General features: G+C 54.1%; 1 protein-coding gene across 8 annotated transcripts in view; it reads left to right on the plus strand.

The window, feature by feature from the left end:
• CNTFR (ciliary neurotrophic factor receptor) overlaps positions 1-12778 on the plus strand; it is a 173561-nt gene that overhangs the window by 41086 nt on the left and 119697 nt on the right. For all 8 annotated transcript variants that reach the window (XM_072031399.1, XM_038170792.2, XM_072031405.1 and 5 more), the window contains exon 2: positions 3475-3585. In XM_072031399.1, coding sequence (XP_071887500.1) covers positions 3475-3585 — 111 coding nt within the window. The remainder of the gene's footprint in view (positions 1-3474; positions 3586-12778) is intronic.

Below are 12778 nucleotides of genomic sequence, written 5' to 3' on the forward strand. Positions count from 1 at the left end.
AAGGGGAAGCAGCTATTCCGCCTCTGACTGCCTCCAGATGCTGTGAGCCTCCCCGCCAGTTCCTGGGAGGTGATGGGGGCAGCGGGGCTGGGGATGGGGTTTCTGCACCTGGAGGGGCAGGGAAGGGCATGCTGAGGGGATGAGGAGCTGCAGGTCTCAGGAGCACGAGGGCTGCCACAGCCAAACCACCCCCAGCTGCACCTCCAGCATCTCCCCCCCCTGCTGCCTGTGAGCTATTTCGCTCTTCGCTTCTTCCAGTTAAGAGGGGAGGGCAAGAAGTCCTAAATAAAGTTGCTGTCGCTTTTACTTATGGGCATGGGGGAAGAGATGGACAAAAAGCTTGTGTGTTCCTGACAGCTACAAAGCGGCCGGCTGTTTTTCTTCCCTTGTCTCGGCAAAGCTCTTGCTGGGGCACAGGCGAGCACCCTGGGGTGCAGGGGGGGCACCCATGTGGCCATGCCTGGAGCCTGCATCCTGGATGCTGGCCATGGGCATCTCACAGGGCTGGGCTTGTCTGGGAACACCTGTCCGAAGAACCTGGACGCCCCCAGCCTCCAGAAACACAGATGCGTGAACTTGCCTGCCTTAAAAATCCATCACAGGCTTCTTGTCTCCATCTTGATTGGTTCCAGTGAGGTCAACTTTTTTTAATAACTTCTGGACTTCGGCAGGGAAAACTATTTCCTTCAGGAAATAATATAATTAAGGTTGCCTGACACTTCTGATTATAAGCCCCTGTCTTCAGTTGCTTGAAACTACGCCAGCCTTTAACCATTTGGACTGAAACTTTGCATGTCTCTGCCTCCGGCTGATTTTTTTTTTTTTTTTTTGGAAAAATTTAGCAAAAAGGGTTTTAAGCTGCTCTCAGAACGCGCTTTGGGGGGAGAAAAAGGCATTACTTTATCCGTAGCTTAAAAAAAAAAATAAAAAAATTCTTGTACTGAAGAAACTCTAGTACCTTTGCGCCATGAGACCGGGCCGGATCGCTGTCGGGAACGCTCCCGGCCAGGTGTGGGGGATCTGCTTGTTGCTGACGCCACGAAAATCCACCTTCCCTGCGCCAAGCTGCGAGTGGGTGTATTATATATAGCGTGTCTGTGGAGCTCGCTGCTCCGCTCCCCGGCAGGATCCGCTCCCCTCCCAGCAAGGGGGAGCGCAAAGCCCGCGCTCTGCCTGCCGCCTGGGATGCTCCGAGGATGGGAAACTGGGGGGTCCTCCTGGTGGTGTGAACAACTCGTCGATGCCTGATCCACATGGCCCTGATTTATGCTGGTGATGGGGAGGATAGGGAGAGAGTTTTGTTTTTTTTTTGTAAAAATGCTTTTTTTTTTTCCTTGTTTCTCCCTAAAAGTAGCAGCTAGGGATGTGCAAGGGGTGCTGGCCTTCCTTGGGGGTTTTGCAGGATGGACCTGGTTTAGCAATCACTGCTTTTCCATTGTGTCCTCCTAACATATCTCATTTCTATGGCAGTGGCCGAAGCAAGGGTGTGAGCTGTGCGGACAGGCTGGGGGCAGCCCTGCCAGCCCCTATCCAGCAGGTGTCACCTTGGTGATGTGTCCTCACCATGGGACACTGCGTCCTGGGTGACCTGGGGGGACCTCAGGACTGTCCCTGCTCTGTGCTGCTGTTTGCACCCTACGTGAGACTGCCTGTGCCGTGGTCAGGGCTATCCCCTGTTTTTAGGGGCTCATGCCCTGAGCCAGGTTCTTCAGTTGCAGACCAGCTTTGGCCATGCTGGATTCCTCCAAAACCTGAGTTTGACCCCAATTTAAAGGCCCTGATTGGGGTCTTGAAAGTCTCATCCATGGAGAAAGCTGGGCTGTCGGCCCTGCTTGTCCCACCACGAGGTGTCCATCCTCAAGGTGCACACAGGTCCCAGGGACATCTCTCAGCCAAGGTGCTGTGAAATTGACCTTTGCCACCAGCATAATGCACTGTGCCTGCACAAGGAGCATCCCTGCATCTTGAGCAGAGGCTGCAGCACCCATGGGTGCCCCGTCCTACAGCCTTGTCCTCATCCCTGCCAAGTGATAGAGGCAGCCCAGATAGCGATGCAGCACCATCCCTGCTTGCTTTGCCCTGGCTTCCTCTGCTCCGCTCCTTCTCTGGCATAAGAAAAAATTGAAATACAAGTTGCGTGGGCAGCGAAGACCAAGAAAAGCTCAGCGGAGAGGGGCCCTCTCCCCTCCTCGCCGTTCTCCTGTCAGCTCGGGGTGCAGGCAGGGCGGCCTGTGAGTGATGGGGTGTCGCGGGGGTCCGGCCCGGGGCAGCTGGAGTTAAATTTCTCGGTGGCTGACACCTGACAAGCGTGATAAATTGCGGTGCGCCGCGCGCTGCCGCCGTGACAAACGGTCCGTTTTCCTCCTCTTTAAGCTCTGGGAAAACTTTTTAATTATTTCCCATCGCTTTGCAAATGAGGGTTTCTCAATCAGGCGCCCAGCGGAGTTTTTTTTTTTTTTTTTTTTTTTTTGGGTGGGGGTGTTATTTGTTTATTTGGGTTTCATGGCTGGCTGGGGGTGGGTAGGGGCTGCAGTTTGGGTTTCTGCAGCATCCTCCTGCCTGGTTTGGATGGGGTCCCGCGGCGGGCTCTGGCGGAGCTCATCAGCTCGGGTGCTAATTAAAGCACGTCGTGTTCCAGGCTTGCAGTCGCCCATGGGAAAACGTCTCCGCAGGAGCGACTCTGAGACTCTCCTCTTGCCAGTGGAGTTTGGCTCCTTCTATTTTTCATTTTTAATAATGCAGAACCGTAGGACTCTTTTTTTTTTTTTTTTGTTATTTTTTTCTTTAAGTGTTTAAAAAGGAGGGGGGAAACAAAACAAGCTCAGCCACAAGAGCTAGATAATGAGCCCAGATCTCGGCTGATAATTTGTTTGTCTAACACAAAAAGCATATTTGCTGCCATCACCCAAGGCACCAGTGGTTACAGTAATGCCCCAGACTCCACCTCACTAGGCAGCACGTCGGGTGCAGCACAAAGTCTCTCGCCTGTTTGTGCTCCTGGGCGTCTGTGCCACAAAGGTGTGCGTGCTTTTCCTCTTCACAGGCTTGGGCTCAGCAGCTCTGGCCTCTGTGTGTGAGGCTTTGTGGGTTTAGGGCTCAGGAACTTGTGAGCAAATGTCTGGGTGCTGGGCTGGTGTTTGAGTGCTGCTGCACTGCTGTGGCCAGGGACTTTTGCTGTCTTCCTTTAGGGATGATTAGAGATGCCCCAAGCTGTCATATTCATCCCCCTCCCATTTAATGCCTCTAAATCAAAATAATTAAGTAAATCAAATAATTAGGCAGATGCATGCTTTGGATCTGGGCTGGGCTGCTCACGAGGGAGGGCTCTGCATCAGACCCAGCTTTGTGTTGACGCTGGTTACCTGTGGCTGCTAGGGCTGGGAATCAGATGCCTCCATCCCGTGGTGGTTTCCTGAAGCACGCACGGAGCTGCACCCGATGACCTGACAGCGTTTCTCTTCTGCTTTGTTGCAGAAACTCACGGATCTGAGCGGCGAGGGTCGGCCGGTCGCGAGCACCCAGAAGGATCCCACGGACTTTGATGAGAAATTGGGGACATCCCCAGGGGTCTGGACCGGTGGAGAGGTGAGAGGTGGATTAAAATGCTTGCTGACCCGTGTTACCTGTCCTCAGCTCACATCTAAGAGGCATCAGAGGGGTGCAGCATCCTTGGTGTGCCCAGCTTCCCTGGCTCTGCTCCAGCAGTGCTGCAGGGCTGTGTCCCCTTAGGAAACCACCACAGCCACTGGTTGTGGTCAAGGGGTTGTCACATCTTACATAGGTGCTTTGTGTGGGGCTGTGATAATCCAGTATCACGTTTGGGGAGGCTTGGGGTCTTCTCCTAAGCACAGGGAGGGACTCTGTTCGGGCACCCATGTCCCGCTGAGCCTTGTAAGGGCTGGGAAGCTGGTGCTCGCTGCTGCTGGGCTTGAAAAATGAGAATGATGAATTAAAATTTAACAAGTCCGTAAATGCCAGGCAAGGGCGTCTTAAATGGGAAATTGTCACCGTTTGACTAGTGCAGCCTCCCACTTAGCTAAAACTGCGTGGTTTTAATTACACTGATCTTGGAAATGCAATAGCTCGCACTGAGGAGGGGAAACCTCACCAAAACAGATTGTCAGGAGCCCTCATTGCCTGGTTCCGCTACCCTTTTCCCTGCACCCCATTTTCCAGGGACAATTTGCAGCCCTTTTTGCTCTGAATCAGCCAAATCGCTGTCCCCCGAGCCCCAGGCAAGGACACAAATGCAAATATGTGCGAGGCTGGATGCGGGCACTGAAATGAGCTCAAGGTTAAAAACCCCAGGGGTGGGCAGCACCTGAAGGACCACAGCAGGGAGTGGGCAGCAAAACTCATCCATAAGCATTGCCTGGGAGTGGCACTGGTGGAGCTGTGTGGGGTAAGGAGCCCTTCCTCATCCTTGACCTGCCAGCAGGTCTCTGTGCTGCTCGCAAATAGAGAGCAGCTCGAGGAGGGTACGTCGCTAATAATACCAATTACTATTACACGCCGGCTACAAGGTACGCTGGCAGTAATGGGATCTGGGGGGATGAAATGAAAGCGATGTAATATGGTGAGATAAATTAGCGTTGTAAAATTAGCCATGGGTCTAGTCGGGGATCTGACAAATGTGTCGCAGCATCGTTACAAGCTCCGAGCTCTGCTGAATTGGATTTAGTGGCCCAGAGCAAAGCAGATGGGAGCGAGGGAAAAAAAAAAAAGAGTTTATTAGGGGTCTCTGTGCACACATGCTAATGGTTAACGCTGCTTGTTGCTTCCTTGGCTTTGCTGAATGATACGTCCCCTGGCGCCCGCCCGTACGCGGCAGCGGAGGAATAAAAGCCCGGCCCTGCTGATGTGCTGTTGGAGCAGCTTGTGCCTGGCAGAGGGATGGGAAGGGGTTTGGAGGCACGCGGGTCCCGGGGGAGCGGGTAGGGGGCTCGGGTGGGATATGGGAAAGCTGTTTGCATTTTTGCATGTGTTTCAGGCTGTGGGGAGGGCTGAGGGCTGACCCATTTTCCCATGGCACAGGCTGGGCTCCGGGGCAGGCACGTCTCTTGAGCCAGGCATCCTCAGCTTGCCCTGTCTGTCACCATGCGTGAGCAGCTCCTCCAGTTCAGACACACATATTATCCTCTCCTCTCTGAAAGACAGGACTTTCTGGGCCTCGTGAGGCTCAGCAATGGCTGTGGCCGGGTCCAGCGGGACCCGCTGCCTGGAGGCTCGTTAGGGCGACGCGTGCGGATTTGTGGATGCGCGCTAATTGCGTGCTTAATGGCCGGTGTGTTACAGAGGGGCTAGGGAGGGGCAGCCGTGATCTAGGTCTGGTTTAATAAGGCACGTCATGTGGCTCATTTAATAATAATAAAAGCAAGGGAGAAAAAGCTCTGAGTACCTTACAGTGCTCTGCGGTGGAGCTGAAGGGCAGAGGGCTTGCAGGGAGGCTCACGCAGGGCTTCCCTGTGCTGTGCCACCCTGGTGCACGACAGATGGATCCGTGGGAGGGACAAGCCTGTGACATTCCTGGGGATGAATTTACAGAGGGTAGGCCATTGCACCATAAGTACATGCTTATACACATGTGCACACGTGGTGTTGCTGAGGGGGTACCCCCCAAAATCCCACAAAGTCAGGCGGTGGGGCTGCCCATGCCTGCTGGCTCACAGGCACAAGGTATGGCTGTGATGCTCATGGGGTGCATCACACCCCAACCAGGTACAACTGAAGGGCTGGGGAACCCACGGCAGGGAAAAAAGAGCCTCTGGCCTCATCGTTGATGCTGGGGAAGCAATGCATGACCACGTCAGGGAGCAGCAGGAGAGCGAGCCTGCAGCAGAGCACTCGTGGCAGCGTAAATAGAAATACTTCTTGGGCTCTTGTGCAGCAATGATATATCTTGTTTCTATTGACTTTTCTTAAACCTCTAAAATACATTGTAGATTGATCTACAAATCTGCAAAAAGCACCTCTTTTTTTTTTTTTTTTTTCCAAGTCTAAAGCAATTTTCTGCCTGCTCCTTGTGGTTGGCTCTGAGCAGACACATGTTCTCTTGTCCTCTTTGGGGCTGGCACGCTGCCACGATAGTAGGAAGTTTAGTAATACTTGAGCTGGATCGATGCAAGCCCATTATCTGTGCTGCCTGGGACTCGGCAGAGAGGGGAAGAAAAAAAAAAATGCTCTCCCCAAACGCATCAAAGCCCCGCGATAAGGACAGGCGGCGGAGCACTATTTATAGATGGACAGATGTCTTGCCAAAGCTCTGGTGCTGTCGCTTGGTTATGCAGTTGGGGAGTGTTTAGTGGCACTTGTCAGAGGTCTGAAGAGGAATCTGTTCTCCCTTCTGGCTGAGGTGGATCCCTCTGGCAGCCCACGGTGCTGCTGCTTCTGCTGGCGCGGTTGCCTGTGGGCTTTGTCCTTCCTCTGAAGAGGGACCTGCCTAAAAGGTGGGAAGAATGCCACTGCTCCCCTGCTTGTGGGCCCTCGAGATGGGGAGAAGCTTCTCCTTGCATCCCGTGGGAGCCTTTCCTTTCAGCTTCACCCCGCTGCCCCTCCTTCTGTCGCCACACATTGCTGTGAAGAGCCCAGTTCGGTCTTCTCAATAACTCCCCCAGCCAACTCAGCGACCTCTGATAGATTTTCTCTGCTTAGCATCTTGTGCCGGGGCTCCCCGAATGAGGAGCAGTATTACAAGGTGGTGCAACACCTGATGCCATGGTGGTGGGCTGGAGTTTTTGCAGCAAGTGCTATTTAAATTTTTTTTTTTTTTTTTTTTCAAGCTTCAGTGGCTTGTGGGCAGGTTTGGGGGCCGAGACCTGATTCTGTATTTCAACCCATCCTCTCGATCAGCTGCCTCATTCCTGAGCCTGGGAGGAGGGAAGCTTCTCCTCCCCGCGGTGTCCATAATGTGTTCACCTGCACGGTTTCTGCAGAGCGCTCCAAGCATCCCTTGCTCTCCGCTCGGTGTTAGCCTGTCTCCAGGGTGCTGCTTCGCTCTGCCCATATATTCCTTTGACGAGTGGGGAAGACAGGAAGCAGATACCTTTGTAACAAAACCACATATGGGCTTTCAGCTGGTGATGACACTTCCCTAAGCTATCTGTCTTGGGAATGTTCATTCTCGGGGCTGTTTATATTCGCAGGCATGTTACTTAGCTGCTCAGGTGGGCCATAGATGTCCAGAAAGATGTCAGTGTCAGGAGGAGGCTTTAATGCAAGGCGTTCTGCTATTTGGGTGGCAGGTGAGACCCTGATGGCTGTGGCAGAGGGATGGCTTGTGGGGTCTGGCACGGGAGCTGGGGCAAGAAGCAGCAGGAGTGCTGGAGGTGGCTTTTTGCTGCTCAGCTGCAGCGTGACCGTGACAATCATTCGGCAGATGAGGGCTCTAATGGAGGCAAACAGTGTTTTCCAATTAAAAGAAGCAACCATCAGCAGCAGGGGCAGCACTCCCTCTGAAAACACGTGTACTCAGTTCAGGATCTCAGCTCCCGGAGGTAAATGCGGGATGCTCTGCCCCGTAGAGCAGTGTCACCCCTCGTGGTGACACAGATGTGGGGCACCTCTGGTGTGGGAGCTGCCCATTGAGCCTGGGCTCTGTGCAAAGCAGGGACCCACTGCCTTGCTCCATGTCCTCGCAGGTCCCCCCTTCTGCAAGGGGAAGGGGTGCTGGTGGGGGCCCACTCTTTTTTTTTTTTGACAGCTCCAAGCAGCCAGTGCCAGGGACCACTCTGCTCCAGGGCAATTTACAACACACACCAGCCCCTCGGCATTCATTACAGCCCCTAACGAGGACGGCTCAGTGCTGCCCTTCACTAAGATCAAATTGCTGGCTCTTTTTTTTTTTTTATCTTCCCCTTGCCCTAAATCGTTGCGCTTACATAAAAAAAAAAAAAAGGAGGGGCACACACGTGGGGCCTGCACAATTTATGGATCAGAGATTTATATGCCGCTGGGATGCTGTATTTTTTCCCCACAGTGACACTTTATTGCCACAAATTACCAAACAGGCAAGGTTACGCGAGTGACAGCAGGCAGGGCCATAAAGGACAGGAACAAACGGCAGCAGGAGGAGTACCCAGAGGAGAGGGAGGGGGGGGGGGGGAGGCTGGGCACGAGGCAGAAATAAAGCGAGGCGGGAGGCGGGCACGCTTCAGAAACCAGCGAGCTGCGTGGGCGAAGCCTGGGAAATCGGCGTGCCACCTCCACACGTGTGCCTGCACCTCCAGCGGCACGGGTGTGCCACGGGGCCGGGGCAGCAGCACGCTCCCAGCCTGCTGGTCGGGCACGTGTCTGGGTGGAGATGCTGTAAAACCTAGATTTCCACCCCTCCTGAGCTGCTGCGTGCTTCTGTGGGGTGCATTTTTCTGGGGGAATGGCAGGGATTTAGCAGGCGAGGGCCTTTTTTTCCTTGTCCTAGGTGCTGGTAACTGCAGGGAGAAGCATCCTTACGAAGTAAGGCTTCATCTCCCTTTGAAGTGTGCTCCATCCCTAGCCTGAAGGGCATTGGGGGGTGGTCTCTGCACTTAGCTATACACCAGCAAACAGCAAAAACCTCCCATAACTGCTGTCATATGGAGCAAACCCAGCCGGCTCCTCCGAGGTGTGCAGCAGAGCTCCTTTTGTCAAAGCTCCCTTCTGCCCAGGGCTGCTGAATCCCAGCTCAAGCATCGGCAGCAGCATCCCAGGCATGCCCTTTGATGGGACAGGAAGCTTGCTTCTGCCTATCTTATATATCCTATAATATTTTTAATATACTCACTGCTGCCTGGGGAAGACGAGTGGTGCACATCATCCCTCGGCCGGAGTGGTGCGAGCGCCCGCGGCAGCCCCGCTGCGCCACGCTTCGGTTCAGCGCCTCCGTCTGCGCCCACTCGCCCAAAGTTAGATCAGCTTAACTTCAAACGAACGTGGAAACTGAAAGGCTCGGGAGCAGCGAGGTATTAAGGCTGCCTTTGAGCCGGGGATGCGACTCGGTGCTGCCGGGAAGCTGTCACTCCATTGTTCTTGCAACAAAACTCTACCGGCGGCGGCGAGGAGAGAGATGCAGAGGCTCTGGAGCCAGAGACAAAAATGCTTTTAACAGGCAGAAATGTGCTGCTACAGCCCTGGGGCACGCTATGACAGCCCAAGGGGGAGCATCGCTGTGTGCTGCCCTGCCTGGCAGTGAGGCAGGGACTCGGCTTGCTCTTGCACCACCATGGGCTGTTTTATGGGGCAATTCGACTTGTGTATTCCTCTGCTGGTTAAAATAAAAGTATATCTATTCCCCCGAATTCCAGCGCTGTAAGCCAGGTATTTAATCTTGCTTGAAAGGAGCATCTCTAACCTACACGGGGCATCGCAAGCAATGGTAAGCAATCAATAGGCTAAATCCTGAGGTCTCCTGCCCAGACTTTGCTGGAGTAAAGGTTGACGAAGTGCTGAGTAGTTACTCGGGGTTTCAGCCCCGTGCTGGGGGCAGGAGAAGTGACTGACAGATTTATTGATGATGTGTTTCTCTATGAATCCAGTTTGTTACTCATGAATGCTCATTTGAGCATAAATCCTGCCTGGGCGGCTCAGCAGATAGCTTCTCCTAAAGCAGAGCTGGGCAGAAAGGTTTCAGATGAATCTCATATTTGGTGAAAAATAGCTTTGGATTAACAGGAATAGCTTGTGTTTCTGTGTTGTGTTTGGCAAATAGCCTCAGCTGAAGAAAGTAAAAGCCCACTTGTGAAAAAGATCAAGCTCTGGGTTTTGACACAGTGTTTAGATCTCATTTCAAACCGGTTTTAGGTTTTCTTCCACAATCAAAAAGCCAGACAGGCTTCAGAAGATCCCTCTGAAACCCTTTTTTTTTTTTTTTTTTTTTCCTCACCCTCCATGCTTGGCTTCTGCAGTGGCGCGGGGGAGCCTGGCACTTCTTGCAGGGCTCGCTGTGAACCATCACTGCTTTTATTTTTTGTGAGGGCTCAGCCTGGGGTTTTGTTCGGTGACACTCGTCTGCGGGCTGAACCATGTTGGACTGCCAAGGGCCACTTTCTTACTAGCTGAGGGAAATAAATCCTGCTCTCCCTGCCACCCCCGTGCCTCGTTTTTGCCCGGCTGTGTTGATTTTTTGCGTTGTGCCCGGCTGGGGCTTCGCTACCTCTGCCACTGCTCCCCTCGCCTGCGCTCGTAGTAGGTGCTGTAGGAAATCGCTCAGACAGATTTGTGCGTGTGTGTATGCCTCCGTAAGTATTTCCCATTAATTAATGGAGGCTGGAGTCTGTCGTCTGTAACGAGTGCTCACTGGCGGGTGATAAATCGCTTGTATGACAAGGTGGCAGGGAGGGCTGGGCGAGCCGCTGATGTCAGCGCGAGGGCTGGGAGCAGGGGCCAAAGCCAGTCAGAACCTGGGTGAGAAGAGGGGTGAAGAAAAGGCCAACAGACACGTTTCTGCTTGAGAGAAGAGGAGGAAGGGGCTTGTGCCATACCAGCCACCCTGGCCCCATGGGGATGCCAGCTGGAGCTTGGACAACTGAGCAGAGACCTCGTGCTCTGCTCCTGACCTGCACTGTGCTGGGGTTTTGACGCTGCCCTGTCCCCAAAGAAGGACCCTGGTGCCAGTGTCTGGGTTTTGTGCTCCAGCAGTGCCACCTCTGCCTTCCCCCAAACCCTTGTCAGAGTGCATCACAGCGATGCCACTACTAAATCTCACCAGCATGCCCTGTCCTCTGGCATTACCATCTGAGCAGTGGCACAAGGCTTGGCTGGGTGCGTCCCTGCAGGGCTGATGCTTTTGGTGTCCTTAAGGCACTGCTCCTTTCCCAAGGATGGTTTGGGTGCCTTGTGGCAGGGCAGCGTGAGGCTGGTCCTTATGGACGTGCTGGAGCACAGAGCAGGGATTGATGGAGCTGAGCTCCTGGTGCTCACAGCCTGTTGGGTCGTAGCCAAGCGCATCCTCTATTAGCCCAAAGTTTGTAAGCTAAAGCACTGCCCTGTGCAGCACATTGATCCAAGGGAAATGGTGCTGGCACCAAAATCTGCAGCCTCCAGTAAAGCAGACACGGGCCAAAAGACACTGAACCTTGCTCCATCCCAGAGGGAGTAATCTTTGCTGCATCACTCTGGACCACACCGTGCAAGTTGTGCACCACTGATCCATCTCTTTTTTTTGCCCAGTGCTATGAAGGTGAGGTTTCATTGTCTATTGTGCTCATCAGGCCTCCAGCAGTAGGAGCAGGGATGCTGCTTGGAGAGGCAGGGTGGGTCCTGGGCACCCTGTGACCCTCCTGCCTGGTGACCCCTGCCCCAGGACCTGCCCATCCTGCGAGGATGTAAGGGGGGAGCAGTCTGCCTCTGCTGGGGAACTGAATTATCTGCTTCCCCAAGTGGGGAAAATAATAATAATTAAAAAAAAAAAAAAGTGCCTTCCACTAGGTCATGAGCCATTACCTCGAGGGGCCCTTCATCAGCTGATGAATTCTACTTAATAAAATAAATACTGAGAGAAAATGTAATTGGATTTCATTTATTACCCAGTTCCGCCTAGCAGCCCCAGATTATACAAAAGCAATTAGAGAAAGCTCTCCATTAATAGCTATCTTCAAGCCGCCCAATGGGCTCATTCCATCAAACCTTCTGGCTCGTGTAATTTCCTTTCTTGGAGCTGGCTCCTGGCTGGGGGAGGGATGCGGGGTGCGCAGCGCCATTGCCAGCGGCCTGTAAACAACAGCAGCCCTGTCTCCATCATCCTCCCGGCTGCCTGGCTCTGCCGGAGGCTCTCCTGGCTTGGGGAGAGAAGCCAGGGCACCTGGGTGGGTTGGCTGAGGACTAGGGCTTGGTTGTGCCTTCCCTGCGCTGGGAGCATCCTTCTGCTTGGCAGAGCTACGCGGTCAGTCTGTCCGGCCTGGCAGCAGGTATCTGGAGTCCTGCAGGGCAGTCGGATGTAATCCCATCCCTCTGGGGATGCAGCTGCTCCTCTCCAGTTCTGATTTCCATCCTAGTGGCACTGGCTTGCACGGCAGCTCCTCTCTGCCAGCCTGCGGGATGCAGGTGAGCATCCCTGCCTTTTGCTGGGATGGCGAGGAGGAAGGTGCTGAGGATGCCCAGGGCAATGTGCTGAGCTCAGGCAGAGGAGAACAGCTCGTAGCATCCCTCTGCAGGCCTCGTGATAACCTGGGGAAGTAAGTTTGAGGTGTGCCAGATAGCAAGGGCAGATCATGGCACTTGCCTCATCGCCTTGTTCCTCCTGAAGAGGTTTTGAATTTGGTCCCCTTGCAGGGTGGAGGAGGGTGCAAGGCTCTGAGGGCTGGGCATGCTCTGGGCTCCCACCTCGAGGTGGCAGGACCCGTGTGTCCCCCGCACCCTGGGGAGAAGCCAGCGCTGCTGCTCAGCTCCCATCACTGAGCTGACACTGGACCAGATCCGTGGGGCTCAGCAGGGATGCGCCAGCCCCCAGTGAGTGTGGGATCCTGCACCAGGCATCTTTGGACTCCCCTCTGTAGTGAACTCTTTGTCCCTTCTCTTCTGCATTTCCCAGCTCACCTCCTCATCCCTTCTGTGCCTCTTCACCCTGAACACGGTCTGCAGGCAAGAGGAGCAGCACGGGTGCTTGTGGCTGGGAAGGAGCTGATGCTGATTCAGACAAGTGGCAGCAGGAGGAATAATGCAAGCGGAAAGGCACGGGCAGCTGGGGAGGGGTGGCCAGGCTGCCTGGCTCTTCATCTTCATTACCAGGCTTGTGGCTGTGGCCTGGCCTCCGTGCCTTGTGCTGGTGAGGGAGGGATGGTCAGTGAGCAGGGGGGCACAGGGAGGG

The sequence above is a fragment of the Anas platyrhynchos genome, chromosome Z (assembly GCF_047663525.1).
Source record: "Anas platyrhynchos isolate ZD024472 breed Pekin duck chromosome Z, IASCAAS_PekinDuck_T2T, whole genome shotgun sequence".
Lineage (NCBI taxonomy): Eukaryota > Metazoa > Chordata > Aves > Anseriformes > Anatidae > Anas > Anas platyrhynchos.